The sequence below is a fragment of the Brachypodium distachyon genome, chromosome 3 (assembly GCF_000005505.3).
Source record: "Brachypodium distachyon strain Bd21 chromosome 3, Brachypodium_distachyon_v3.0, whole genome shotgun sequence".
Classification (NCBI taxonomy): domain Eukaryota; kingdom Viridiplantae; phylum Streptophyta; class Magnoliopsida; order Poales; family Poaceae; genus Brachypodium; species Brachypodium distachyon.
In genome coordinates this window covers 43,672,514-43,699,486 of record NC_016133.3, presented here as the reverse complement: position 1 = coordinate 43,699,486, position 26,973 = coordinate 43,672,514, and the positions used below count along the sequence as shown (strand labels likewise).

At 50.0% G+C, this 26,973-nt stretch overlaps 5 protein-coding genes across 5 annotated transcripts; 4 read left to right on the top strand and 1 right to left on the bottom strand.

Annotated features, from left to right (window-relative positions):
- Window positions 1-204: 204 nt before the first annotated feature.
- LOC100829814 (7-ethoxycoumarin O-deethylase) lies at window positions 205-2,695 on the bottom strand. Its single transcript, XM_003572439.3, has 2 exons — window positions 1,663-2,695; window positions 205-1,027 (listed from the first exon to the last, which is right to left on the bottom strand). Exons 1-2 carry the CDS (start codon window positions 2,638-2,640, stop codon window positions 401-403), a joined length of 1,605 nt encoding a protein of 534 aa, XP_003572487.2. The 5' UTR covers window positions 2,641-2,695; the 3' UTR covers window positions 205-400.
- Window positions 2,696-9,651: 6,956 nt separating this feature from the next.
- LOC100838018 (cytochrome P450 76M5) lies at window positions 9,652-11,803 on the top strand. The gene is made up of 2 exons (XM_003574840.4): window positions 9,652-10,856; window positions 10,947-11,803. The coding sequence occupies exons 1-2, from the start codon at window positions 9,942-9,944 to the stop codon at window positions 11,589-11,591; spliced, it is 1,560 nt and encodes a 519-aa protein (XP_003574888.1). The 5' UTR covers window positions 9,652-9,941; the 3' UTR covers window positions 11,592-11,803.
- A 1,215-nt stretch (window positions 11,804-13,018) lies between these two features.
- Window positions 13,019-14,477, top strand: LOC100829507 (probable carboxylesterase 8). The gene has a single exon (XM_010237080.3). It carries the CDS (start codon window positions 13,213-13,215, stop codon window positions 14,299-14,301), a length of 1,089 nt encoding a protein of 362 aa, XP_010235382.1. The 5' UTR covers window positions 13,019-13,212; the 3' UTR covers window positions 14,302-14,477.
- Window positions 14,478-18,600: 4,123 nt separating this feature from the next.
- Window positions 18,601-19,080, top strand: LOC104584257 (circumsporozoite protein-like). Its single transcript, XM_010238478.1, has one exon. It carries the CDS (start codon window positions 18,601-18,603, stop codon window positions 19,078-19,080), a length of 480 nt encoding a protein of 159 aa, XP_010236780.1.
- Window positions 19,081-23,651: 4,571 nt separating this feature from the next.
- On the top strand, window positions 23,652-25,513 carry LOC100837710 (protein SHI RELATED SEQUENCE 2). The gene is made up of 2 exons (XM_010237079.3): window positions 23,652-24,718; window positions 24,803-25,513. Exons 1-2 carry the CDS (start codon window positions 24,163-24,165, stop codon window positions 25,168-25,170), a joined length of 924 nt encoding a protein of 307 aa, XP_010235381.1. The 5' UTR covers window positions 23,652-24,162; the 3' UTR covers window positions 25,171-25,513.
- Window positions 25,514-26,973: the final 1,460 nt, after the last annotated feature.

Here is a 26,973-nt window from a genome sequence, read left to right as displayed (position 1 = left end):
TGCAGTTCTATTCGATTTGGGTATTGCGGATTGTAGAATTGGGCTTGATCCAGCGCTGTGCAGAGACTTACTGTTACGCGAACCGGCCTGCTTTAGAAATGAGAATGGCCCAAAATGCGTGCTCATTTGAAAGAAAGGCAAAAAAACTGCTCACTCCAAGAGGTATATTTCGAAACCTCATGCGATATAGTGGACATCATGGTGTTTACGCCACATAAAACTTCACAGCTTTTCTCTTCCATTCCCCGTGTTATTTGTAGCTTACAGACTGGAACGAAAACGGGCCCATACACAACACGAATTGTAAGGAATCGTACGTGCGATGAGATGGTGCATCTCACGACTCAAGGGATCATGCTTGGACGTACACATTCATGGAGAGGGAGCATTTAGTTACACACTATTTGGCGGAGTAGAGCTCGGCTCTGGACAGCCTCGGCGTCGGCACGACAACCAGCGGCGTGGCCTTCTTCATGACGATGCCGAACTTCTCCGTCAGGTCGAGCCGGTGGTCCGGCAGCAGCTCCCAGTCAAACGCTTGCAGAAGCATAGCCAGCGAGTAGGCCATCATCCTCTCGGCCATGGGGATGCCGGCACAGATCCTCCTCCCGGACCCGAACGGCACGTAGTCCAGCTCACCGCCGGTGAAGTCCACCTTCCGCCCTTCGAACCTCTCCGGGACGAACTCCGTGGGGTCACTCCACGTGGTGGGGTCCCTCATGATGGCCCACGCGTTGATGAACACGCGGGTGCCCGCCGGGACGCGGTGGCCGGCGAGGGTGGTGTCGGCGCGGGGGCAGTGCGGCACCAGGAGCGGCACCGCCGGGTGCAGCCGGAGCGTCTCCTTGAGCACCTGGTGCAGGTAGTGCAGCTGCGGGAGGTGAGACTCCTCCACCACGCTGTCGACCCCGACCACCGCGTCCAGCTCCTCCCGCGCCTTGCGTAGTATCCGCCTGTTCTTCATCATCTCCGCCATGGCCCATTCCACCGTGTTCGACGTCGTCTCTGTCCCTCCGACCACCATATCCTACAGCAGTTCGTTATTGGTAAGAACTTTATTTGGGATGAATCTAGTGATATAAATTGCATGTTAAAGTTCATACATCAATAGGAGTAGTAATTTTTAGTCAAGGACTCATTGAATTAAGAAAACGAGGGAGTAGAAAGGAAGAAACGGTGACCGGTTACTAACCGGTTTTTGTTCTGTAGAATAATACTCCCTCCGTTTCTTAAAGATTGGCATATTAGCTTTTTAAGAAAAACCTTTGACCACAAATTAGTATGTCAAGGTGTGGTTTATATGACATGAAATTAGTATCGTTAGATTCGTTATCAAAAGTACTTCATGATACTTGTTGTTGCATGTCATATAAACCACACTTTAACATAGTAATTTGTGATCAAAAACTTGTTTTAATGAAAGCTAATATGCCAATTTTTAAGGAACAGAGAGAGTACCTTGAATGAGACTTGAGTCCTTGTTGACTAAAACTAGAGTTGATGGACGGCGACGGAACAACGAATTGACGGGTCCAATTACCGAGTACTAAAATTTGAGTGTTTGGATATGCTTTTAGAAAAGAAGGACCACTAAACATCCACTCTTAATTAATTAATCCTAAGAGTATCAACATAGTTGTTAGTGGTTGAGTAGTTAATTACCATAAGCATGGCCTTGATATTGGTCATGGTGAATGGAGCCTTCCCGTCGCCACCTTCTTTCTCCATCTTGAGCATGCACTCGAGAAAATCCACCGGCGTTTTACCGCCGGCCTCCTCGGTCCTCACCCTCTGTTGTATGATCCTGGCGAAGATGTTGTCGAAGCGCGCCTTGAGCGCGTCCGACTTTCTCCAAATGCCTTGCAGGTCGAACGGCGCCAGCGCCGGGAAGAAGTCGGACACGTTGGGCGCGCCGAGCATCTGGGTGATCTCCGAGACGAGTTGCCGAAACTCCTTCCCCACCACCGTCCTCTCGCTCTCTGTCCCAACGTTGCCACCCCACATCGTGCTCGTGAGCACGTTTAGGGTGGTGAGGAACATCTGCGCACCAACCTCCACGGGCTCGCCTGCCATGGCGGCGGCATGCAGGTGGGCCAGTGTGGCCCTGAACTCACGACGGCGGAGCCCATGCATGGCCTCGAGCCCTGTCGGGCTGAGCATCTCCTGAACGCAGACCCGGCGAAGCATGCGCCATGTGGGGCCTACCGAGTTCCACACGATGTCCTTGTCGCCGCCGTAGGTGATGGCGCGCGCCGCGTCCGGGACGTCGCGGTTGGCGAAGAGGAGGTCGTTGTCGCGCAGCACCTCCCGGACCAGCGCCGGGGAGCTGACGACGATGCCGAGCTTGGAGCCCAGACGGATGGAGAAGATGGGCCCGTACTTGGCGGCCAGGCCCGCGAAGTAGGTGTGCAGGTCCGGGTCCAGAGACAGAAGGCTGCCGACCACCGGCAGGCCCATCGGGCCCGGTGGCAGGCCACGTTTCCTGCCACGAATGAAGGCGGCGTAGATGAAAGCCGCCGCCACGAGCAGCGCCGCGTAGAGCAGCATCGTCGACGTCGAGGTGGCCGTGTCCATTTCCGGGATGCACTTTAGCTTAAAAGAGACGTTAATTAGAAGTGTGATGTGGCTAAGCATTCGCATGCAACTGTATTTATAGTCTCCGAATGGAGGTGATTTATCTTTGGCTTAATTATTCGATCGGATTGAACCTGTTCTGATCCTCCGATCGGTATCTTGACCGATGGAGAAGAAGGGAGATGCCTTGTTTGTCACCTTCCGGCGGCCGGAGACAAAAACCAGCCGGCAAAGAGACAACAAACGTCCACTCACGTCGGGTAACCCATAAAGTACCTCTTTCGTCCTGAAATAAGCGACGTGGATTGGTATCGAGTCTTATACAAATCCACGTCACTTATTTCAGAACAAATGGAGTATATTTGTTTTTGTTGTGTCAGTATATATGTACTCAGTTTAAGGCATCAAAATTGTACGTGGATAAGGCGATGCATGAGTCGCAAAGATTAAAAAGCACACTAAATTGAAAGATGCTTCTGTTCTTTTGCAATCATGCAACCAACCGTGACGAATTTCTATTAGTCATATATAGAAACCAGCCGTTGTACAGAAGTCTTCGAAGCAGAAAACAAAACGAGATCAGAATAACAGGCCTTTTGTCGTCTCTGGAGATCAACTTGTGGCAGACCAAATATATATAAGCCCGCCCAGCCAAAGGAATCTAAATTAATGTTACGTACTCCATCAGCATCAGAACTGAGCTAACAGCCTCCTTCGTGATTCAGAGAAACAGAATGCTCCTTCAGATTTTCCAAAGGCCAAAGGAACTGTGTGATGATCTGCAGGCAATACTGTTCATGCAAGAGCCACCAGAACGAGTCGATGTTGTGCTGATGTCACCGCCGAACCCGGCCTGAACCTTGTTGATGGCAGTGGGAAGTCCTTGTGCACATGCCAGTAAGGACCAGCATCCCACAATCACAATTGTCGTTGTAGAATCTTTGAATCGATATGAAGAATCTGACACCATATCTCACTAGTGCGCATACGGCAAGAAACTCTAAGCTCACCGCCCCAAGGGGAGATAGGAACCTCGTCCCGATGGACGAACTCGAGGAAAATCGAAACCCAAAAGACCGTCTTGACGATGAAAGGTCGCCATCCGCGGAGCGCCGCCTGTGCGAAGATGTTAGTGAAACTTTGTTAGTCTTGATTGCTTTATACCTGAACATTGAAAAGCATAAGTAAAAGGAAAGGGCAGGATCCTGGGCCACGCAGGAAGAGCATGCAGACGTTGTTGGAATTTTAGGTTAGGTTCAAGGTCCAATGTGAAATTAATTCCTGAAAAATCTCAAAAGCCCATTCATGGAGTGGGATGAGGAAGTGGGAATAGTCCCACCTTGCTAGTTTAGGGGGGGGCGCGCCGCGTTTCGTTGATCGATTTCGATTTTGAGTTCTGCCGGGTCGGTGCGGGGTGGGGTCGTGCTTATCTTTTTGATAGTCGGAATCCGTTGTGGACGCGTAACAAATCCCGATAATTGCGGAGTCGGTTTTGGTTTCCTAAATCGAACCGAAGTCCGCCTGCATGCCTATATAATAAGACGACCGCGGCCTATGGACGTACCACGCCACAAACCTAGCCGTCACGCCCACGATCCAATCTCGTTGTTCGCCGCCAACTGCTACTCCATCCCGTCGACTGCGTGCACAGATCGCCGTGAGAGCAGGCCTCCGGAACCCCGACCTTCGAGATCCTGCCCGGGAGACGATCGATAAGGTTTTTGGGGAGCGTTCTCACGCGACTGCTCGCTTCTTCACGTCCCTGTTTCGTCGGCATCTTCATCACCAATGGCCGACGACCTCGGAGATCCCGCGGCTCAGGCTGCCACTCTAGCTCAGCAGCAGCAGGCTGCCCAACTCCAAGCCCAGGCAACTGCTGCTGCACAGGCGCAAGCGCAGACGCTGGCCGCTGCCCAGGAGGTAGTCAAGGCTACTGTTGCTGCCGGCGTGAACATCGATGCCACCGGACTCGTCACCGACCTCAACAAACAAACACAAGAAAAGAGTACAACACCGTACGTAATCTGCTCTTTCTTGTTGATTTTGATTAGTAGTTCTATTATTCATGCCGTAAAATTAGATGAGTTTTATTGCTGTGAAACGACCGCCCCCGTACACGGGTTCGATCTTTGTGCTTTTAGTGCTAGTCCTTGGATCGATTCACTAGCACACACAGTTTCAAGATGTAATATCATAGAACAAAGGTCTCAATATTACAACGCATCATCCAGAATTTAAGAGTACTTACAAGCTCGCATAACCTCATGGGTTAGCTGGAAATACAACAATTGTTCAACAGCGGAAAATGGAAGATTCAAGGGCTACATCAACACCACGGTGAGAGCGTGTTGGAATATAGGCCCGTAACCCAAAGAACCAGAACGTACTCTTACTCTTCGTCGGAGTTTCCTGCATCATTAAACAATGCAACCATTATGGTCAATACATTGAATGTATTTGCAAGATCACTAGGAGTTATAGCAGAACCTACCAAATATATGCAAAATCTGACAAGACAAGGTGGGGTTCAGGCTATTTGTATAAAAGCTTAATTGTTTAATCCTATCATTTTAATCAAATAATTTTATCACTATTTGACATAGGGTAGACACACCCATGCTCCTACTAAACTAAGAACATTGAGTAGACACATCAATGCTCCTAAAGCCAAGTTCAAACCATTCATTTTATTAAGAAATTAGAATGAGTGAAACTTTCCTTACAGCTCCACATCCAGTTGCTCATAATTGTCCATAACCGGGGACATGGCTAAGTACTTAGTTTTGATGCTCTTGAGAGTTTGTACACATTCCGCACAAGAAACCGACGGGGTAATCCCTTGCTGACCTCAGGGTAGAGTAGCAACGGCGTCGATTACGAGATTTTCAGAGGTAATTTCCTAAACCACGAGAGAATCACGCTCCCCCTACACAGGCTACCTCAATACAATTCCTCGGATCTAAGTTCATACAACATACTCTATTCTCGCCAGAGCCCATTTAGCATTGTGGTTGTACTAGAAGCTACTAATAGGAAACTAGTCCAGTGTCGGTTACCCCAGGTGGCATTCCACATTTGCGACGCAGGCGCTCCCATAGACATGGAGAGACGACTCATAGAAATGGACCTGACGCCGCATAACATCAAAATCCTCAAAGCCGTCCACACAGGATGGTTCATTAAATTAATTGTTTTGCCTTACTCTAATAAAACATCTCATTTCTCCATAGACGTAACAATATCATAATGTAGTAATTTCCTCCACGATGCTACCATAGCCTAACATTCAACTACAATCGATGGCAATTTGGTAGCAAAGTATTGGCAAGGGCAAAACTATACTACCTGCAATTTATAGCTAGCATAGAGGTACAATAATATTCCTATTGCAACTAATAAAGCAACTAATGCATAGTAAAAATATTTGGAAAATGATCAAAGTGAACTTGCCTTGTCCAAGGTTGTGGTAGTTCTCGCACTCTTCGCAACAATAAGGTTCACAATCCACACAATCTAAAATAAAAGAATACACACACACATAAACATGCTATTCAATACAAAAACATGCCATGGTGCAATAGTCATGATGATGCACATTTAGTTTGGTTCTAAACTTAACAAGCTTAGCATCTGTTTTAGAGAGCTTCACAAAAGGTTTGGACAGATTATACAATAACAAAGAGATAATTACTTTGTATGAAACAAAGATGAGCTTTAATTAAAAGCTTATTTGATTTTTGTAAAGCATAAAGCAAGATTAAATTTCTGTGGCAATATTATTTACAAAATAATTTCCCTTCTGGTCCTAATGGATAGAGAGTATACCCAAAACATTTTCCAACATGCTAACATGTTCAAAACTAGTTTGAATAATTCATATGAATTTTAAACCCTAATTAAGCATTCTGCAATTTGCTTCTGTCAAAGTTGTTCAAAGTCAGAATTAAACTATGCCAAAAGATTCTGCAAGTTGTGAGGATTCCAGAAAGGTGCGGATCATAATTGGAAAAACGGTTTAAAAGTTATGATGGTTTGAATATCCGAGGGATTTTCTGCAAAAGTTCCTTTTTAACTCGGTCTGGGAAACGTTTTAATAAAAGGGGTGACACGTGGCAGCATGAGATTGGCTGGTACCGGTTCACTTAAGTGGACTAATCCCAGACGTTGGATCTAGATTGGACGGGAGAGGGCGCATCAAGCTTACCTCCGGCGGCACTAGGTCTCAGGCGAGGTCAACGCCGCCGGCGGCGGCTCGGGCGGTGGAGGCACAGGTGCTCCAGTGTGCTCTTCGGTTCGGGACAAGGTGGGGGAGGTGCGCCTCGCTCCGGCGAAGCTCCTCAGGGCCTCGGTTCTCCTTGGGGAGGACGAGGGTGAGCTCTAGCTCCTCGGGACGACGGCGCCGAAGACGTCCACTTCGGGTCGGCGGCGAACTCGACGCTACAATGCGAAAACGAAGAAAACAACCGCGTCAAAACGTGTGCGAGAAGATGGGGAAGGGGATAGGTAAGGTGGCGGCGGCTATGGACCTTTTTGTCACCGGCGGCGAGCTTCAACACGGCGACGGCAGTACGGATTTCGGCGGAGCAATTCGTCGGCCTGGGGGCGCAATGGAGAGGGAGAGGAGAGGGGAAAAGAAGAGGAGAGTCGGGGCTTCAAATGGACGCGCTTGGAATGGATTTTGGGGGAGTGGACGCGGAGAAATCGGGGTGGAATCGTGCGCGTGCTCGCGGGCGTCGTGGCCGGGAACTTCAGGCTTGGCAGTTGGGGGAGGAAGACGGAGCCTGACAGCGGGCCCTGCTCGTCAGTGGCGGCGGCTCGGGCGCAGGTGAGTGGGCCGGTTCGGCCCATTTGGCCGGGCTGGCCGTCCTTTCTCTTTTTTTTCCTTTTTCTTTTTCTATTTTCTGTTTTTGAATAACAAATTTAATTCAAAGCTCCAAATCAAACCAAATAAAATGCAACAAAATTTGTAAAATCTTATTTTCATATAATTCAACATTTGGAACAAGAATTCTCTCAAAATAAAATATTTAAAAATACTTTTGCTTATAAACTAGCCTTTAGGGCCTTTTAACTATCAAAATAATTAGTTTTTTCAAAACAAATTGAAGAGCCAAATTATGGGGTAGCTTTATAAATGCAATAAACCCCTTTTTATGCTAAAACCCTCATGGGTCAAGATGCAATTAACCAAAAGTAAGAAAAGGGTCAAATTCAAATAAAAGCATTTTTGTTAAAGGGTTTTTCTGGGTTAACTTTTGGATTTTAAATGTGATTAAGTGCAAAAATGGCATGATGCTTAGGTATGCAATGCATATGGAGAGTTTTGAAAATTTGAGATGTTATATGATGTGCGTTGCTATTTAATTTATTTAGTTTGCATGATATAATATGCTACATGTTTTACACATTGTTTTTCTAAATTAAATATTTATCGAAATTACCTAATTATTCAACAGACGTCACGTGGCCGCTAAACTGTCATCTAGAGCAGATAATATACCTCCCGGACGTTCTAGACGCCATGCCGCCATCGATGCGAGAAATCATTATGCGTTTGGCAAAATGACAAGCAATGCAGTTCTTTTTTTTTCAACACCATATCTTCTTTTCACAGGCTAAATGACGGCCCAATTATTGTCGTACTACGTGAGCCGATTGGGCTGGCATATCAGCCCAAGATTGACCTCTAGATTTGGGCTTACCAGAATGGAGTGTATGATCCTCCTTCGAAAAATAAACAAAAAATGGGCTGGGCTGGGCTGGTTCAAGCTTACTGCAAAGACGTGGTGCCATGTGAACCGGCGTGTTGTACAATTGAGATGGGCCATAAAGGAAGTGTAGATTTACAAAAGAAAAAAATCACATAGGTTGTAGACACTTGTCTACCCAAACTCCTAACTAGGCTCGAACCATTCGGCCCTGAAAAATGAAATGAAACAGAAGCCTGCCAAACGCCCAGTAATCTTTTTTTTCTCCACAGGAAAAAAACTCTACAAGCTTTGACTTTCTATACGTTTTCAATGAAAAAATTTAAATGAAATAGAAGCATGCCAAACAACCAGTAATCTTTTTTTTCTCCACAGAAAAAATACTCTACAAGCTTTGACTATCTATACGTTTTTAATGAAAAAAATGAAATGAAATAGAGGCCTGCCAAACGACCAGTATTTCTTTAAAGTATACTGTTTTTTAAGGTCGATGAGCCGATTTTTTTAGGCCTCTCGTCTACAGTACACATTAAGGTTGGTTGTAGTGTTGGACGACTCGAGTCTATACCAATATATTAAATTGGAGTTGGTGGTGATGGTACGGTCGCCGCTGTAGGTTAATTTCGTTAAAATTACAATCAATATGCCACTGCTCGTTATTTTTTTTAGTCCAATTTTTTTTTTCACGATTTCTCCTACTCCGTCTTACAACCGACGTCACCACACCGCATGCCGACCTCAACGACGCCATGAGTTGCCTACACAAAAAATAAAAATAAATAGCTTGTGATTTTGTTAATCCGTAGCAGCGGGCACACCTGCTACTTTTAATAATATGCCTGATCGATTCAACAGCGGCATCTTCCAAGTTGTTATTCTGCGATGGTCTCGCCACCTCGTTCCATGTCTTCATTCCCCACAATTCCGATGACGCCCCACAGCTCCAAAGTCCAAGCAGCTGAGATATCGACACCGACTGACGCATCTTATGTACAGTACTGTATATATAACGAGAAATGCTCTTTGTCAGAAGAGATAAAGAAATGGAGGATGTGAGCGTGATGCTCTTGGTGTCAACGACGACGGACGGCTCGTCCTGCGTGCATTTCCCCGCCGGGTTCTGTCTCCGGCCGTCCCTCCGTTAAATTTTCGATCCATCCCCACACGACACAAACACTGCTACTCCAACTCTCACCATTGACAGAGGACATCGATACCGAGTCACTCATTGACAGAAAGCACCACGGCCACATGAGGAGGCCAAGTGTAGATTTCATGCCGTCTCTGTCAACAAGAGAAACCGCAAAAATAAGTGGCTGTCAGATCATGCGATGACGAATGGCGGCAAAACATTTGTAGGCTGGTGCCAAGAATGACTGGACGAACGAGTGGCCCCTGAGATTGCCGGCTTTGTCTTTCTCCGCTCCGGCCGGCCGGAACGTGGCGACAACCCGAGGCATCTTCACTTCTTCTCCACACGCCAAGATACCCATTGGAACTCAAAAACAAATCCAAATCGCGAAAAAAGCTTGCCTTTTTATTTGAATGATTCCAGTTCCCAGCACACTGGAGTACAGGAGTAGTTTATACTACTATTTATATCCGGCTAGCTAGCTTGCCGTCGATCGATCCCCCTAGCTGAAGCTGAAGCTCGCGGCCATGGATTCCGACACTACCACGACGCTGCTCTACTTGGCTCTTCTAGCAGCATCCTTCCTCTACCTCTTCTTCCTCCGCCGAACCCGCGGCAACGGCGGCGGGGAAGGCAGCCTGCCGCCGGGTCCACGAGGCCTGCCGATCCTCGGCAGCCTGCTCTCCCTCAACCCGGAGCTCCACACCTACTTCGCGGGCCTGGCCGCAAAGCACGGGCCCATCTTCTCCATCCGGCTCGGCTCCAAGCTCGGCGTCGTCATCACCTCGCCCGCCCTGGCCCGCGAGGTGCTCAAAGACAACGACGCCGTCTTCTCCGGCCGCGACGTGCCCGACGCGGCCCGCTCCGTCTCCTACGGCGGCGCGCAGAACATCGTCTGGAACCCGGCCGGGCCCAAGTGGCGCCTCCTCCGCCGCGTCTGCGTCCGCGAGATGCTCAGCGCCTCCGGCCTCGACGCCGTCCACCTCCTCCGCCGCCGCGAGTTCCGCGCCACGCTCGCGCACCTCCATGCCGTGGCCGTGGCTGGAGCAGAGGTGGACGTCGGGGCGCAGATGTTCCTCACCACCATGAACGTCATCACGGGCACGCTCTGGGGCGGCAACATCGGCGGCGAGAGCGAGCGGACGGCCGTCGGGAAGGAGTTCAGGGAGCTCGTGGCGGACATCACGGCGGTCCTCGGCGCGCCCAATGTCTCCGACTTCTTCCCCGCGCTCCAGCCGTTTGACCTGCAAGGTATTCGGAACAAGTCCGACAAGCTCAAGACCCGCTTCGACGACATCTTCGCCAGGATCATACAGCAGCGGGTGAATAATGGCGGCGCGGCGACGGCGCCGGACTTCCTCGAGTACATGCTCAAGCTGGAGAAGGAAGGCGGCGACGGCAAGGCCAGCTTCACCATGACCAACGTCAAGGCCCTCCTCATGGTACTTACATCCATATGCAATCGATCAATCGCTCTACTTCCATTAATCCCCAACTCTCAAGCTTAATCTCGACGCTTAATTTACTGTTAGGACATGGTGGTGGGGGGAACGGAGACGACATCGAACACGGTGGAGTGGGCAATGGCGGAGATGCTGAAGAACCGCCGGATCCTCAAAAAGGTCCAAGAAGAGCTCGACGCCATCGTCGGCACCGACAGCGTAGTCGAAGAATCGCACCTGCCGCAGCTCCACTACCTGCAATCCGTGGTAAAGGAAACCCTCCGGCTCCACCCGGCGCTGCCGCTGATGGTGCCGCACTGCCCGAGCGAGGACACGACCGTCGGCGGCCACCGGGTGCCGGCGGGCAGCCGCGTGTTCGTCAACGCGTGGGCCATCATGCGGGACCCGGCGGCATGGAAGGACCCCGACGAGTTCGTCCCGGAGCGGTTCGAGGTCGGCGGCGGCGGTGGGGGGAGGAAGGTGGACTTCACCGGTGGCGAGCTCGACTACGTGCCGTTCGGGTCCGGGAGGAGGATCTGCGCCGGGGTCGCCATGGCGGAGAGGATGACGGCGTATTCCGTGGCCTTGCTTGTGCAGGCGTTCGAGTGGGAACTGCCGGAGGGGAAGGAGCTGGACATGAAGGAGAAGTTCGCCATTGTTATGAAGAAGGCCACGCCGCTCGTCGCCGTGCCCACGCCCCGGCTCTCCAGGCCCGAGCTCTACTCCGCCGCATAGCCTAGTACAGTATACTCCATGACTCCATGGATGATGCATGCTTGATTCAGTTCCAAATTTGCAATCGATGCCCACATCTCCTCTACGAGTTGTGGATACGAATTTCTTTTTGGCTTTAGTACAGTTGTGTAATCGTTATGTTTCTTCTGTAATAACAATGTGCCGATCGACAGTGCATCTGACTGACGGCCGGCGTATCAGCCATACATGCATGTGCTATTGCGATGCTCCACATAGGATTAGCAGTTGGCAGGGAACAGCCGCACAGGGAAGCGATTGGAATATTGGAGTTTAGTTTGACCCCAACAGTAGGGGTTTGACTTTTGGGGATGCCATCAAACGCTGATATCACCGCTCGAGATGGGATTGGGGAGAAGGGTCTATGTTGTTCCACGTCAACCTGCCACATTTCTTTTGGGCCATGGGATTGGGGCTGGAGCAGGCCAGATAAGGCTTAGTGGCCTTGATTTCTTTTGGGCCGACCCACCCAAACACCAGCCCGGTCCGGTCTCCGGTGTTTGATCATGTAGCTGAGAGTAGTAGTGGGCCTTTGTCGGGCTTGGCGAGTTATTTCTCGAGTGGGCCTAATTAAATCCGAGGAACATATTGCAGCGAAGCTGGGCTTAACCAGAAGGACAAGACTCTGCCTTCCAGCGAGACTCGCACAGCCTGCGTGCTGCTCGCTGCAAGTCAACTGCAAGTAAGGTGAAATGCCCAAAGAGAAGAAGAGGGAAGCAACAGATCCGGAGAGCAAAGTCAAACAACGCATGCCAGAGAACAAAACAAGAGGATCCTCAAAGATCACTCCTCTAATCTAATCTTATATCCACTCTGTTCCGAATTAACTGACACGAAGTTGTGTATATTTTTATATAAATCCACATCTGTCATTTTTTAGACCGAGGGAGTACCGGCGTATGCAGCCGTCGCTTGCCTGACTGATTTTCTTCTGATCTTTGGAGCCTTCTTTTATTGCCATCCCTGGTTAAAGCAACATTCGACCTTCTCTCACGCACGCACCTAAAAAATGGAAGAAAAATAAAAAGAAGAGAAGAGAAGATAACAGAACGTCCTTGCCGATCATCAGTTGCCCTGTAATTAATCAAATCGGCCATGTGGCTGCTGGACTTGATGGCCTATCTGCCCGCCGACGACGGCCTGCCGGTGCTTGACGCACATTAACTCCAATTGCAAAGTGCTCCTGAATTCGCTTCTTCTTAATTTGCTGAGAGAGAAAGCAAGCAAAAGCAAAGCCGGTGCGTGTGACGATTTTGGCCCGGGTCGATCACTTTGGATGGACTTTGGAGTACCTTCGTGCGCTTGCTTTCGCGGAATCACGCACGCACGCACGGAGAATAGGAGTAGCAGACAATGCAATAAAAAACAGACGAATTTTTTCCTAATTTTTAATACTCACTTCCCGATCCATATTAATTGTCTCAAATTTATCAAAATAAAAATATACAATGCTCTTAAAATACCAAGATACATGTAATATTTCGCAAAACCGTTCTTTATATTTAGTCCCCGATCGAATCGCAGCGTGCCGTACGCTCGCTCCCCTGCTTCTTCAGCTACTTCCGACCCACCAACCAGAGAGACAGACAGACAGAGAACAACCATGTCAACGACCCACGCCGACGCAACGGCGGCGGCCACCGACGTCGTCACCGACGCCAGGGCACCGCCGCCGTCCAAGTCGGACAGCCTGTTCATGCAGATCGTCGTCCACCCGGACGGCACGGTCACCCGCCCCTTCGTCCCCACCGTCCCCCCCAGCTCCGATGCCGACGAGCCAGCCGCCGTGCAGTCCCGCGACGTGCCCCTCGACGCCGCCCTCGGCACCTACCTCCGCCTCTACCTTCCCCCAACAGTCCGCGCCTCCAAGAAGAAGCTCCCGGTCATCCTCTACCTCCACGGCGGCGGCTTCGTGCTCTTCACCCCGGCGACCGTCTTCTACCACGCCTCCTGCGAAGCCATGGCCGCCGCCGTCCCCGCCATCGTCGCCTCCCTCCACTACCGCCTCGCCCCGGACCACCGCCTCCCTGCCGCCTACCACGACGCCGCCGCAGCCCTCCTCTGGCTCCGTCAGAACTCCGCCACCGACCCCTGGATCTCCGCCCACGCCGACCTCGAATCCCCCCGCTGCTTCCTCATGGGCAGCTCCTCCGGCGCCAACATTGCCTTCCACGCCGCCCTTAAAAGCTCCCCTTCCGCCGTCGTCTTCCCCGTCTCCGGCGTCGTGATGCACCAGCCGTACCTGGGCGGGGAGACCCGCACGGCGTCGGAGGCGGCGTCCGAGGGCGACGCCATGCTGCCGCTGGAGGCCAGCGACAAGCTCTGGCGCCTGGCGCTCCCGGACGGCGCCGACCGCGACCACGTGTACAGCAACCCGGCTAAATCCATGGCGGCCGAGGACCTCGCGGGGTTCCCGAGGTGTTTGGTGTCCGGGAGCGTCGGCGACCCGCTGATCGACCGGCAGCGGGCGTTCGCGGCGTGGTTGAGGGGGAGCGGCGCCGTGGAGGTCGTGGAGAAGACGGACGGCAAGGGGTTCCATGCCGCCGAGCTCTTCGTGCCCGAGGTCGCCGAGGAGCTCTTCGCCGCCGTGCGCGACTTCGTCTATGGCGATGGGGATCAAGCCGCGGAGATGGTGGTTGTTGGCGATGATGAGCCGGCGCCGGTCAGCGTGGGCGGCGCCGCGTTGACTTGATTGATGCTGTCGAGTGTCGAGTCCGGGTCTTTGTCAGTGTACAAGTGTAATCGTAAACAATGTGTGGGGAATAATAACTGCCCGGCCAGGCGCTGGCATCGTGACGCAGTGGATTGTAACTGTTTCGAAAACATAGATGAATTCGTGCTGTGCAGGTTCTGCTGTTCCATGATCCATCCATGCATCCTTGGCTTGTTTTCTTTCTTTCGAGAAAAAGATCTCCGTGGCTTGTCTTTGCTTCTTTCTTCCGTAGCAGAACATCCCGAGACGTCATGGTGTATCTCCAGGATGGCCATCCTTGGTTGAAACCAGCAGAAGCGACAATGGCGTTTTTGTTTCGGTGCTAGAGATAATCGATCCAGGCGTGTGATTGCACTTGGTGCAGGAGTATTTTGGACACATATATGGAGCCATCATGCAGGATTGCAGGATAATTTAAGGTACTCCATAGTTGTTACAGCATGGATGACGAGGACGGTGGCGGCTTACGGTGTGGCTAGCAAATCAAAAGCCTAACAAAAGTCGCGACGTTGCTCACGACAAATGCCATGGCAGCAACTGGAGCAAGAAATTATCCTGTCAACATCTGAACATTCTTCCCCCGGTACTGTAGTACCTAATCCAGCCCATGGAGCGGACCGGATGGGCCAAACCGCAAGGACCCAAGGCCCAGGAGCATGCTGGTTCCCCGGCCCCGCTACCAACAGCAGGAGACCGTGAGTCAGTCCCGTCGCGCATTCTCAGAAAAAAAGCCAGCCTGTTTCGCTCAAAAAGAAAAGAAAGAAAAGAAAGGCCAGCCTGTTTGCTGACCAACCGCATCAAACGGGCTCGATTTGTAGTGGTTCGCGTGGAAGCTGGGCCGAGCACGCAGTGGCAAGCACCGATCTCTCTCTGGATGTTCCGGGCCGGGGGAGACTCGCTCGCGCCTCCAGGATCGGCGCGTGGTTCGTTAACGCGTGGGGATCTGCGCGTGCGCTGCGCAGGCCGGATTTAGAAAAGACAAACCCCCCGTTTTCTGTTTCTCGTTTTCCTCGCTCACTGACTCATGCCTGACTGCCTTCGCCGACTGGTACTGGTAGAGCAAGATTAATAATTTATGCTGTTTTTTTAAACTAGATTTCTTCGTGTCATCTTTAGCTAACATATAGCTAGCATGTATAATAAGATAGTCACAAGAATGCACTATTTTGTTATGAGGAGGCCCACATTATAGTCTCATAGAGTGTCTAAGAGCATGTGCTGCAGCTCGCTATTAGATAGTAGCCCAGTTCTCTTCTCTCTTCTTTTCTCTTTCCTCCAACTAAGCCCATGAAGTTTCACAAAAACGCTCTTCCTAGGCGCAAGGTGTTAAATGGAGCAGGAGGGAACCCGGTTTGGAGCAGGAGGAGGAGGTGTGAACGCAATCTGCATGTGCCCAGCCCCTTCATCCGCATGCACCGTGTGAACACAATTAATCTGCATGCATGCATGCATCTATACCCCCAGCCCCTTCATCCGCATGCGTATCTTTTTGCTCTTCCTCTCCCAGCCCCTTCATCTCCTGGCCTTGAACGGGTATAAAAACTGAGGAGTAGTTCATGGCTGAGGGAGGGAAGGAGAAGATGGACACCATGGATCAAGGTGCGAAGGTGGAGGCCGTGGATCAAGGTGTGAAGGTGGAGGCCGTGGATGAAGATGCGAAGGTGGAGGACCTTGAGGTTCTTGAGCTTCATCTTCAAGAGATTTTTGCCAATGTTGATCGTGCTCATGCACGTGTCGACAAGTTGCTCGCCAAGGTTGAGAGTATCCGAACTACAGTTTCGGAGCGCACCATTTAAACATCAACTTGTGAGGCATGTGTACAACCCATGGTGTGTGACAATTGCGGTGTGCGGGGTGACCGTACAATCTTTCTTTGCTGTGGATGCAGCCTGCCGGTACCAACAGAGTTGCGTTGTTGCGAGCTGTGCGGCAACTCTATTCAACCTAGGAACACTTGGTGCAAAGACTGCGCAACAACCGTGGCCTTGGACAAAGAAGGAGTTTGTATGTTATGCGGTTGCAGCCCCTCCGAGCTTTCAAAGGACGAAGACAACAACATCGACGTGCCCGATACCGAGGCCAGCTAGTGTGAGATTGAAATATTATGAGTGCGTATGATTGAGATATTACCTAAGTACGAGTGTGTATGATTGAGATGTTATGCATGATCTATCTATGTTCGAGTTGAAGTGGATCATATATGTAATTTGAAGTTTTATTGGATCATCTAAGAGTATATAAGTTTGAGTTGTTTGTTTGATTTGAACTTGATCCATGTATCAGCATGTAGAGGTGGAGCGCGAGGGGCTGATCCAGTTTGGCTGGAGGTAGAGAAGAAGTCCTGCCGCGGCAGGAAGGATTTCTGCCGCGGCAGCCCTCGCGGCAGGAAGATGACTGGCGGCAGGAGGGAGTTCTGCCGCGGCAGGAAGGATTTCTGCCGCGGCAGCCTCGCGGCAGGAAGATGACAGAGAGTATAAGAGGATATTCATAATCATAGCAGTAAATCAAACGCTCAAACATAAAAACAGAATAACATAATCGAATATCAGTTCGATACGAGTCATCAGATTACATTATTACAATTCAAGTTGAGTTCAAATACTCAATTGCAGCCTCAACATATTCTTTGTCGATCGTCAAACGAACCGGAAGAAGACCTTGTCTCTCTAGTGCTTCTTTCTTCATATGAGGCAAAGCGAAGTGGATAGAGCCCTTGTGCTTGATTATCTCCCTCATGCACGCTTGGTGACTCAACTAGATCCTATTGAGCTTTTGATGGGGATACTGGACAAGGGATTCCTGAACCTATTAGACAAGTAATCAAATCAATACATCACAAATTAGCTAGCTGGACAAAAATTAGTGAGAAAAAGTTTACAATACCTTTTGGACAATCTCAGGGAGGGTCTTTGGCATCTTCCTATGGAACATTGCTTGAATGGACGCAAACCATCCAAGATCTAATATGTTTGTTGCAGGTGAATTAGGTGGTTGAAATACCATCCTAATGTCCCAACCACCCCTTGTTGCTTTCTTCAAAAAAAATAGGATCATTCGGCATAATGTGAGTTTTAGCATTGTCCTGTTGTACGTAGATGGTGTTCCACCTATCCCTCTCAGGCCACTTTTCCTTAATAGCCGGGAGTACATATTTTACCAAGTACTCCTGACTTTTGGCCCTGTCAACAGATCTGGATGGCTTCAGCTCCCATGCCCCCCTTAACCTATGCATATACTCCCAAGCAGAAACACAAATAGTAAATAAAAATGAACATGGAAAAGAGTTCACTAAAATTATTGACATGAAAAAGAACAAACCTATTATGACTCGTATTCTGAGCTTGAACCCAATCAACATAAGCCCAAACCCCGATCTTGCCATCGAACACACAGTTGCCTTCCGCGTCATACCTTGGCCTTGCCATTGCCGACAAGAACATGATCTTCTGAATGCGACTTTTATGCTTATTCACGTTGTGGTGCCTTCTCTCTATAACTCAAATACATCTTCCGGTTCTTCCGCGTGCGGTAGAACCACTTCTCATCGATATGAACCATATTCATATCAGCCTTGAAGGTGGGATCATCCTCTAAGGTACATGGCTCAAGATGCCTTAGGCAATAATCCACACGTGCCTTCTGGTTTGCTTCCATCAACGAAGGCTTCAAATCGCTTGTTATTCGTCGAATTTCTTTCTCCTTCAACCTACATCATATAATAAAGAATGTTTTATGCAATACTATCATAGATAATAGTTTGTATAGAACAATATCATAGCGAATATATGTAAGTATCATATAGAACAACGCACCTTCGCCAAATAGTGGTTTTTGACATGTTCAAATGTCCAGCAACTTGTTCCAATGTTGTTCTCTCACCCGGTGGGATAGCCTCCAACGCCTCTATGTTCAACTTAATCTTCTTTCTTCCTGATTTCATCTTTCGATTGTTCTTCACGGAAGTAATGCCACCACCTTCTTTAGCCTCATTCCATATCCTTGGCACTACCCTCCTCGGACAGTCAGTTGCTGCTGCAACCGCACTTGAAACTCCATGCTTCAATCTAGCGCGTGTCCCATTGCGCTCCAGAAGCATTGCATATATATGACGCCTGTCATTGGTATTGTAGTGCCTTCTTCGGTTCTTGTTAGCCTCAACATCTAAATGCATTGAAAATAAATTAGAAAAGTACAAAACAAATTACATGAATACTACTCAAACCAAAATATGGTCAAGGTGTGCTTACTCAAATCGATTTGTGGTTGTTGGATCTATACATGCTCCTGGCTAGGAGGGTACTCGTCCGCGTGATCAAAGTTGGGGTTGTATTCAGACGTGCCGATGGAGAAGGAGGGCAGGGCGCCGTGGCCGGCAAGACCAAGGGGAGGAAGACCTCCGGTGGCCGCCGATCTGGGTTGGAAGGCCACCCACTCGCTTCCAGCCGTGCCGATGGAGAAGGAGGGCAGAGCGCCGTGGCCGGCAAGACCAAGGGGAGGAAGACCTCTGGTGGCCGCCGATCTTGGTTGGAAGGCCACCCACTCGCTTCCAGCCGTGCCGATGGAGAAGGAGGGCAGGGCGCCGCGGCCAGCAAGACCAAGGGGAGGAAGACCTCCGGTGGCCGGCGGTCTTGGTTGGTAGGCCACCCGCTCGCTTCCAGCCGTGCCGATGGAGAAGGAGGGCAGGGCTCCGCGTCCGGCAAGACCAAGGGGAGGAAGTACTCCGGTGGCCGGAGATCTTGGTTGGAAGGCTACCCGTGAAGCCCTCGCAGGCCAAGAGGACGAGGCCGGCGATCTTCTTCTCCATCCGGCGGCGCCATGGAATCGAGAGGGAGGAGGGAGGATGTCGCGGGTGTGTTCCTCCGCCGATCTCCATGCCTATAAAAAGAGGAGAATTGCCGCGAGAATTTTTCAGCAAAATTTTTGGATTTTGGGACTGGCAGAATCGCAGGAGCTTTTCAAGCCAAATTTTTGGGTTTGGGATGGTAGTTTTGGAGTGAAAGATTGACGGGAAGAATCGCGGGAGCGCCAGGAAATGTTTTGACGTAAATCAGGAAGGATTTTCTCATACGGGAAAGGAGAAAGATTTCATTTGTTTCGGCCTCCACCAATGCATGCATGAAAACTGCTCGTTTAACGGGCCTAACAAAGGATTTTCTCGTACGAACCAGTTTCTGCCTAGATCGCAGACAACCTCAGTTAGTTAACCAAGGAATCGAGGAGCAAGGGTAGGAGTCAACCAGGGTCGTACAGCCGCGCAGGGCTCAAGAGACGACCGTACTACGCATGCATAGGCCGCTCCATTATTGGGGGCACGGACTTCCTCACCCTTTTTAAATTTTTTTTACCCCGACTCGCATTCACCTGGTCCTGGAGTAGGTAGATCCTCCCGGTAACAAAAATCCTCCGTTTGCCATTAGAGTTTATTACTCCTACCACTGCTGTGCTCCCGGCCGGGCTAGCTGGATTGCTGGGTGGCCGGGTTTAGTCGCTCCTTGCTCCTGCTGCATGTACAAGATCCTGCATGCTGACTTACAACTCACTCACTGCACCGCGCGCGGTGTCAGTCCAGGTCAGGTCGGCCGGCAGCAGACGGAGTAACTGCTAGCTGATGTCCATCTTCTTTGCTAAGTAGGATTAAATGTTCCGACGACGGCAACGGCAAATGCGAGGAGTAACCAGACACGGCAAATATTGCCAGTCTGATCTGATATACCCCTGTCTAATTGGTGTATGCATGCATTTCGAGCAAGCTGCAGGGCGCGCGGGAGACACTTGCGTCCATATGCATCAGTCTGCATATATATATAATGTTGTGCGAGAGAACACGGCATGCAGGTCCCTACCTAGCTAGCTCCCAGTCTGGATTCCCTTCCTCGCGAGCAGACACTTAATTGTGAGTGCATGCCTAAAATTTCTGAATCAGAGATCTGTTTGCCGCAGACCCGGTATGGTTGATTGATTGCCCGGTCGCCGGCCTGTTTGTCAGTGTCCGTGTCAATCTGGGCCGTTCTACCCATAATTACTTTTGGCCGTGCTATCAATTCGTTGGGTTGTTGCATGCGTTCCCATGAATGTAAATGAACGTTCATGGTAATTCCAGGGGGTTGCCTGAAAATTTCACCAGTGGCAAGAAATGTAGTACTCTCTCCGATCTGAAACAAGAATTTAAGATCGATCGGAGCTTCGGAGGGAGTACGAAACAACGTATAAATGTATTCCTCTGATCCTAAAACAAGAATTTAGTATTGGAGCCTCGGAGGGAGTATGAAACAACTTATTTTTGGGACGGAGGGAGTACATGAGATGTTAACTTGTAGAGTGGATACATATCGGTATCTTTGTCCTAAATGGTCAAACGCATATGTATATGCAGTATGCGCTTGGAGCCAAGAGAGTATATTTGCGCATGTCTTTCACTTTTTCTTAGGGGAATGTTGTTGGGCGAAATATATATATATATATATATGCGTGTTTTACGTACCGCGATGCGAGGTCTAAGATTTTTCACGGAGGGCAGAGAGATGAAGAAACCGCCCGATCCGTTTTTCACGGAGGGGCGATCCCGCACCCCTTCCTCCTATGGCCATGGCGGCGGCGCCTGCGATCGTGCCTCGTGCTCATCTTGGCCGGGAAAAAGTGACTCCAAGAAGCCGCCTATGGGTAGCCGCCTGCCTCTCGGCGCCGTTGCACACGGTGGCCGACAGGAAGTGTCGCTGCTGGGGCGTCATCAAGCTGCACCTATATATGTACTACTAGTGCATATCAACGCCAAGATCGAGGAGAGCCTTGCCAAGCAGCATCAAGCGAAGGAGGATGCGCCCGTGCTGTATGTTCCGCAGCGGCATTTTCTGGCGGCGACGCTGGGTTTGGTGGCCCAGGGCGCCATGGCAGATCTCATCGCGTGGGGTGGACGGTGGTGGGTGGTGTATCGTCTCGAGCTCGTCGGCGGGAGGACTGCAGATCGGCGCGCGATGCTCGCTGATCGGTGTGTGGTGGCTATGGAATGCAGAGGTCTCGCAGCGTTGGCCAAGCATGGTGGCTCGGCCGTGTGTGGATTGGCCGAGCGGCGACTAGGACGCCCTCTTTCTCGTTCCTGTCGTGATGGATCCGGGAAGGGTGGACGCAGATCTTTCGCCTCGCCAGTGGGCATAGTTGTGGCGCCGGCCAAGGAGGTGAGGGCAGATTGGGTGATGCCCTGGCTGCCTTGGTTGAAGGCACTCTTGGTGGTGGGTTTGTCGTCGCTTCTGATGGAGGTTATGGATTTGGCCAACGCGGCGCGGCTGTCGGCGTTGTTGTCGGCGTCGTTCCGTCGGGTGGTTTGTGGTCATGTTGGTGGTGGTGCCGGCGCCTATCAACAACTTGACATTGGTGGCGGCCAGCTTGTGGCTGGACCTAGACACGCCGCCTGACTTGCGGCAGGGATGGGTGTTGTCAACGCAAGCGGTGGTGTTGTGGTAGCCATTATGGTTGTTGTCGCTCTGCTGGCAACTGGTGATGTTGTGATAGTTGCTTTTGTTATCCGGTGTGGAACCGGATCAAGACTTTCCTTCTGCATCAGACGAATGCAAATGATATTTGGAGTTTTGGTGCAACCAATTGGAGATAGTTGCACGAGAATTATTCGTCTGGTTTGGGTTGCGAGCCAGTAATAGGCTAGTAAGTCTGTGTTCTTTTCTAGCTTGTTATGAGTTTGAATTGTAAACTATGAGTTGAAACTTCAATACTCCCTCTGTCCAACAAAAAATATCTCAAGTTTGTCAAAATTTAAATGTATCTAGACATAACTTAGTATATAAATGCATTTAAATTTAGTCAAAGTTGAGACATATTTTGTTGCACAAACCTGGGTGCATCGATTTCCTCGTTTGTTTCTTTTTTTTTTTCAGGGAGCCAGTCGTTTGTTTCTCCTGCGCGCATATGCATGTATCGAGTTCGCGTGTCTTTTTTTCATCTTTCTCGTTATACGGTGGGCCCGGGTTCAACCCTCTGCTGCATGCATGCCAGTGATCCCAGAACTGATCCCGTCAGCGCGCTGGCCGGGGTATGTACCACTCTACGTATCAGCCCGGCCATCGATAAATTACGATGCAAACAGTAGATCCATCGTACACCACCAATGATCACAGACACCCGTATATATACGTCAGATTCGTACGTATTTTACTGTGGTAGCTCGCAGAACCAAAAAGTATACACTGAAATTTACAGTAGAGATCACTATGTGTCACCCTTCGAGTAACTAGCTAGTTTTACTGCAAAATATTTCTACCGCGCGAACTTAATTAATTACAAATCAGGCTCACACTGGCTAGTCGACTATGGTTTTGTTAAATACCTTCGGTACGCCATTTTGTTATATGGTTTCGTTAATGAGGCTCGAGAAACCCTTTGATTAAAAAAAAGTAATTGGTGGTGAAAATACACAGACTGTTTGTAAAAAGTAAAAATGCGCCAATGTGCAATTACCGACATGGATTTCCGTTGAGGTAATTGCCTGAAAACCACATTAGAAAACGAGTTTTACGTCATCTTCAATTGGAGGTAACATGTGTGCAACATTACCAAAGCCTTTCACATCTCTCAAGTCGATCTCAACAGAAGACCCGACAAATGGGCCCGACTTATTAGTACCTACTCGGAGTATGTGGAACTTGTCATGCCTAATGCTTATGCGAACATGGACCCGACTTGTCATTGTCCCCTCTCTCTCTGCCATCCGTTTTTGGCATCGTTTTTGTGATTACACATATACGAAAACACCCCATTCACATCCTGACGTGCACATCTTGTATCACATTGAAGTGAAGGCGACCGGTAATAAATCCGTGCATGAAAACCATGTAACGACGGGGGTGCAATTATGGATGTTCGTGGATTTACGTTGAGTTAGTTGTGCAAAAACCTAATCAGAAAACCATGAATTTTGAACTATTTTTGAAAAAATCTATGTGCAATGTTTGTACACTTGTGCCCAAACCTTTCGTGCCTAATGCGGTAATGACTACGGAGGCATAGATAGACCCCACTTGTCAGGCGCCTCTCTCAGGTTTTTCCGGTCATCTTTTCAGGTTATAAGAAAGACCCGGATACACGAAAACATCTCCTATCCACATCATACTTAAGTTTGTTTTGCTATCACATCACGTCCGGTTAACGACGACAGTGAATTAAATCCGCGAATTGAAGCTATTTCCTGAACCTTCTAGAAACACGCAAAATTGTCCTTCTAGAAACACACAAAATTGTGCACTACCAAGAATTTTGCTCTACTGCCTGCAACATACTGTATATACCACACACAATCGCAATTGTGTTAAAAAAGATAGGAGTAGATCGATCCCTTGGCAGCGTCAGAGAGTTAGGCCAGAGGCAAGGAAAGGGGAAGCTAAACGGGAGAGTTTGGGAGGGTGCAGAAGCAGCAGCAGCCGTTGGCGGCGTGGCAGCAGCAATTGCAGGCCAGGCCCGCTCTACTCTATCTGTCGCCTCTCCTTAACTCTCGCTTTCCCTTTCCCTTTCTTCTCCCTTCTGCACTGCATCGCTCTCTCCGGTCCGGCCTTCCTTCCCCACATACAAAAAGCTGCAGCCTCCGTCCGTCAGTCAGTCCCCACCACCATCGCGAGCCCGCCGCCGTACCCTCAGACAAGCCAAAAAGCCATCTCACGCCACCACCTGCCACCAGCTACCCAGCAGCCAGCAGAAGCTCGATCGACCGGCCGGGCAAAATCAAAGCTCGAATTTTGTTAATCCATGGCGCCGCGCGCTTGGAGATAGAACAAGGGGCGCCGACCTGACTCGGGCTCGGCTGGAGAACGGCCAGCGGCGATCTATGGATCTGGGCGCATGGCGGGATTCCCTCTAGGCGGCGGCGGAGGCGGAGGGCACCGCGGCCGCGGCGAGCAACCCCCGGTGACCACCTCCAACCCCGGCTCAGAGCCCGGCTCCTCCTCCGCGGCCGCCGCCTTCCTCTACGCCGCCGCCGCCCCGCGCGGCAGCTTCCAGCTATGGCAGCACCCGCAGGAACAGCATCAGCACCACCACCACCACCCGTTCTACGGCGGCGCCGGCGCCTCCAGCATCATCCGCTTCGCCGATGACCCGGCGGTGGCAGGCTCCTCGTCGTCTCGAGGAAGGGGGAGTTCTGGGTCAGGGACGATCAGCTGCCAGGACTGCGGCAACCAGGCCAAGAAGGACTGCCCCCACATGCGGTGCCGCACCTGCTGCAAGAGCCGGGGATTCGACTGCGCCACTCACGTCAAGTCCACCTGGGTCCCCGCCGCGCGCCGCCGCGACCGCCATCAGCAATCTCACCCCTCCGCCGCCGGTGCACCCGAGCCCTTCAAGCGCCCCCGCGACTCCACCGGCCAGCCTTCCTCCACCACACCCACAACCTCCTCAGGTATACCTGTCACTCTTCTCACTCTCACCCACTCACTGACTGTCGCTAGCTAGCTGAAGCTGAAGCTCATGATTAACTGATCAGGGGGAGAGCAGCAGATGGTGGCGGCGGGGGAGAGGTTCCCGAGGGAGGTGAGCTCGGAGGCGGTGTTCCGGTGCGTGCGGCTGGGCGGCGTCGACGAGGGCGCGGACGCCGAGGTGGCCTACCAGACCACCGTCAGCATCGGGGGACACGTCTTCAAGGGCATCCTCCACGACCTCGGCCCAGACACCTCTCTCGGCTCCGGCCACCGCGCCGAGGGCTCGTCCCCTCCGAGCACGGCGGCCAGCGGCGGCGCCGGCGCCGTGTCCTCCTCCGCCGTCGTCATGGACCCCTACCCGACGCCTGGCGGGCCCTACGGCGCGTACGGCGGCGGCGCGCCATTCTTCCACGGCCACCACCACCCGAGGTGATCCGGGCGCCATTGTTGCTATAGATTATGATCAGTACTCCATGCCGTAATCTCTTTTGTCATTAGCTCTGAAATTCTTAGCTCATGCAGCTGCACCAGCTGTTGTAGCTGCTTAATTGGATCGACCAATCGATCTCATTAATTTGATGCATAAACTGATCGATGTGCTTGCTTTGCTGGTTTTCGATCTCGGCGTAGGCGTAGTAGCTAAGCTAGCACATCAGGTCAGGTCAGGTTTATAAAGCTGGATGGAATCGAAGAACCTAGCTAGGGAACAATCAATGATTAAAAATTATTGGAATCTGACAGTTGATTATACAGTCTGGTGCCTGCCTTGCCTTGCTCCCCTCTCTTTCTTTCTCTCTCGCACTGCCATGCTGTTTTTTCTGCAGCAATGGTGGTGATGATGCTGTTCCCCTGGTGCATGCATGGTGTCTTCTAGACTACTGTGGTTAAGGTTCCATGCATTTGCCTTTGCTCTGAATACTGCTAGCTAGCTTCCATATACTCCTATGTCTAGATGCCTAGCTCTTCCATAAGGTGTCGCACCTTTAAATTGCTTTATCTTTGTTCTTCAAAAGATGAGCCCTAGTACCCTAGCTAGCTAGCCTCTAGCTCTCACTAATTACTCGGGGTTTGAATAATTGATAGAGAGAGAAGATAGATGGGAGAGAGAAATGAGTGAAAGATATTTCTTCCTTCTAGACATCATATGCTCGAGGATGGGTATCATGAAGCAAGATCTAGCAAAGATTACAGGAAGGATCAAATAATGAGATGGAGTAGTTGCGTGCTCGTCTGTTTGCTTCTTTGGTGATCCTTTCATTTTGTTTGCACAAGTCCATGCATGCATGCCGTCTCACGCACATTCTCCATGTGTTTTTTTTTTACTTTGCAGCTTTTTTGATCCCATCGTCTCACATCACATCCATCACGTTGTACCACATTAATCCTTTTCGTTCATTGCCGTTTTTTCTTGCATTTTCAAAGATACCTTGTACATGCAACCTCCTCCTACTCAGTTCTCCCAACAATAGTCATGTAATCTAATTAAATCTCCCTTAAAATGCCCACACAAAAATTCTCTTGCTTGAGTTCCTCTCTTCACAAAAATAGTCGGGAGAATAAAGTCAATTGCATGTCTAGCATTTTTTCCCATCTCTGGAAATAATAATTTTGAATTATGTGCCTTTCGGTATACTAGCATGCAGGATTACGTATTGTTGTATAGCGAGGATGCCTTTAATTATCACCTTAGAAATTATCACAAGAAATAACGGGGAAATGCACAAGAAAAAGAATACATGTACTCCTTAGACAAGGTAACGTAATTGCATTCTCATGATCTCTGCCTTGCACCTCATTTATGTTGTATGACACAGCATTTAGGGGAACTCAGAAGCTAGTACTATAGAGTACTACCGGACCATTTCGGTTCAAAAACTGAAACAGCTTGATTATTTCAGTTTTGGCGCCTCTGTCAATTGTATTTGATCAATTTCAATCAATAGCCTGCAATCTGTTTCTTCATGCAATGCCAAGCAAATCCTAATTTAGTCGAAAGCGTGATTCTTTCAGCTCGATTAAACTTATAATATATATGATTTGAAAATATAATGCGGTTTTTTACATACCAGCTAACTGTGACCAAGTCTTGTCTTGGTATATATATGTTACTAACTTGTTCTTGGAAAAAGTTACTCAATTCCTGTTGTATTCGTGCACAATATACCTTTTTTTTAGTTCCGGTAGAAAATTTGTCACTCTTGCATCGGTTTACATGTTTAAACCTGAGATTAATAGG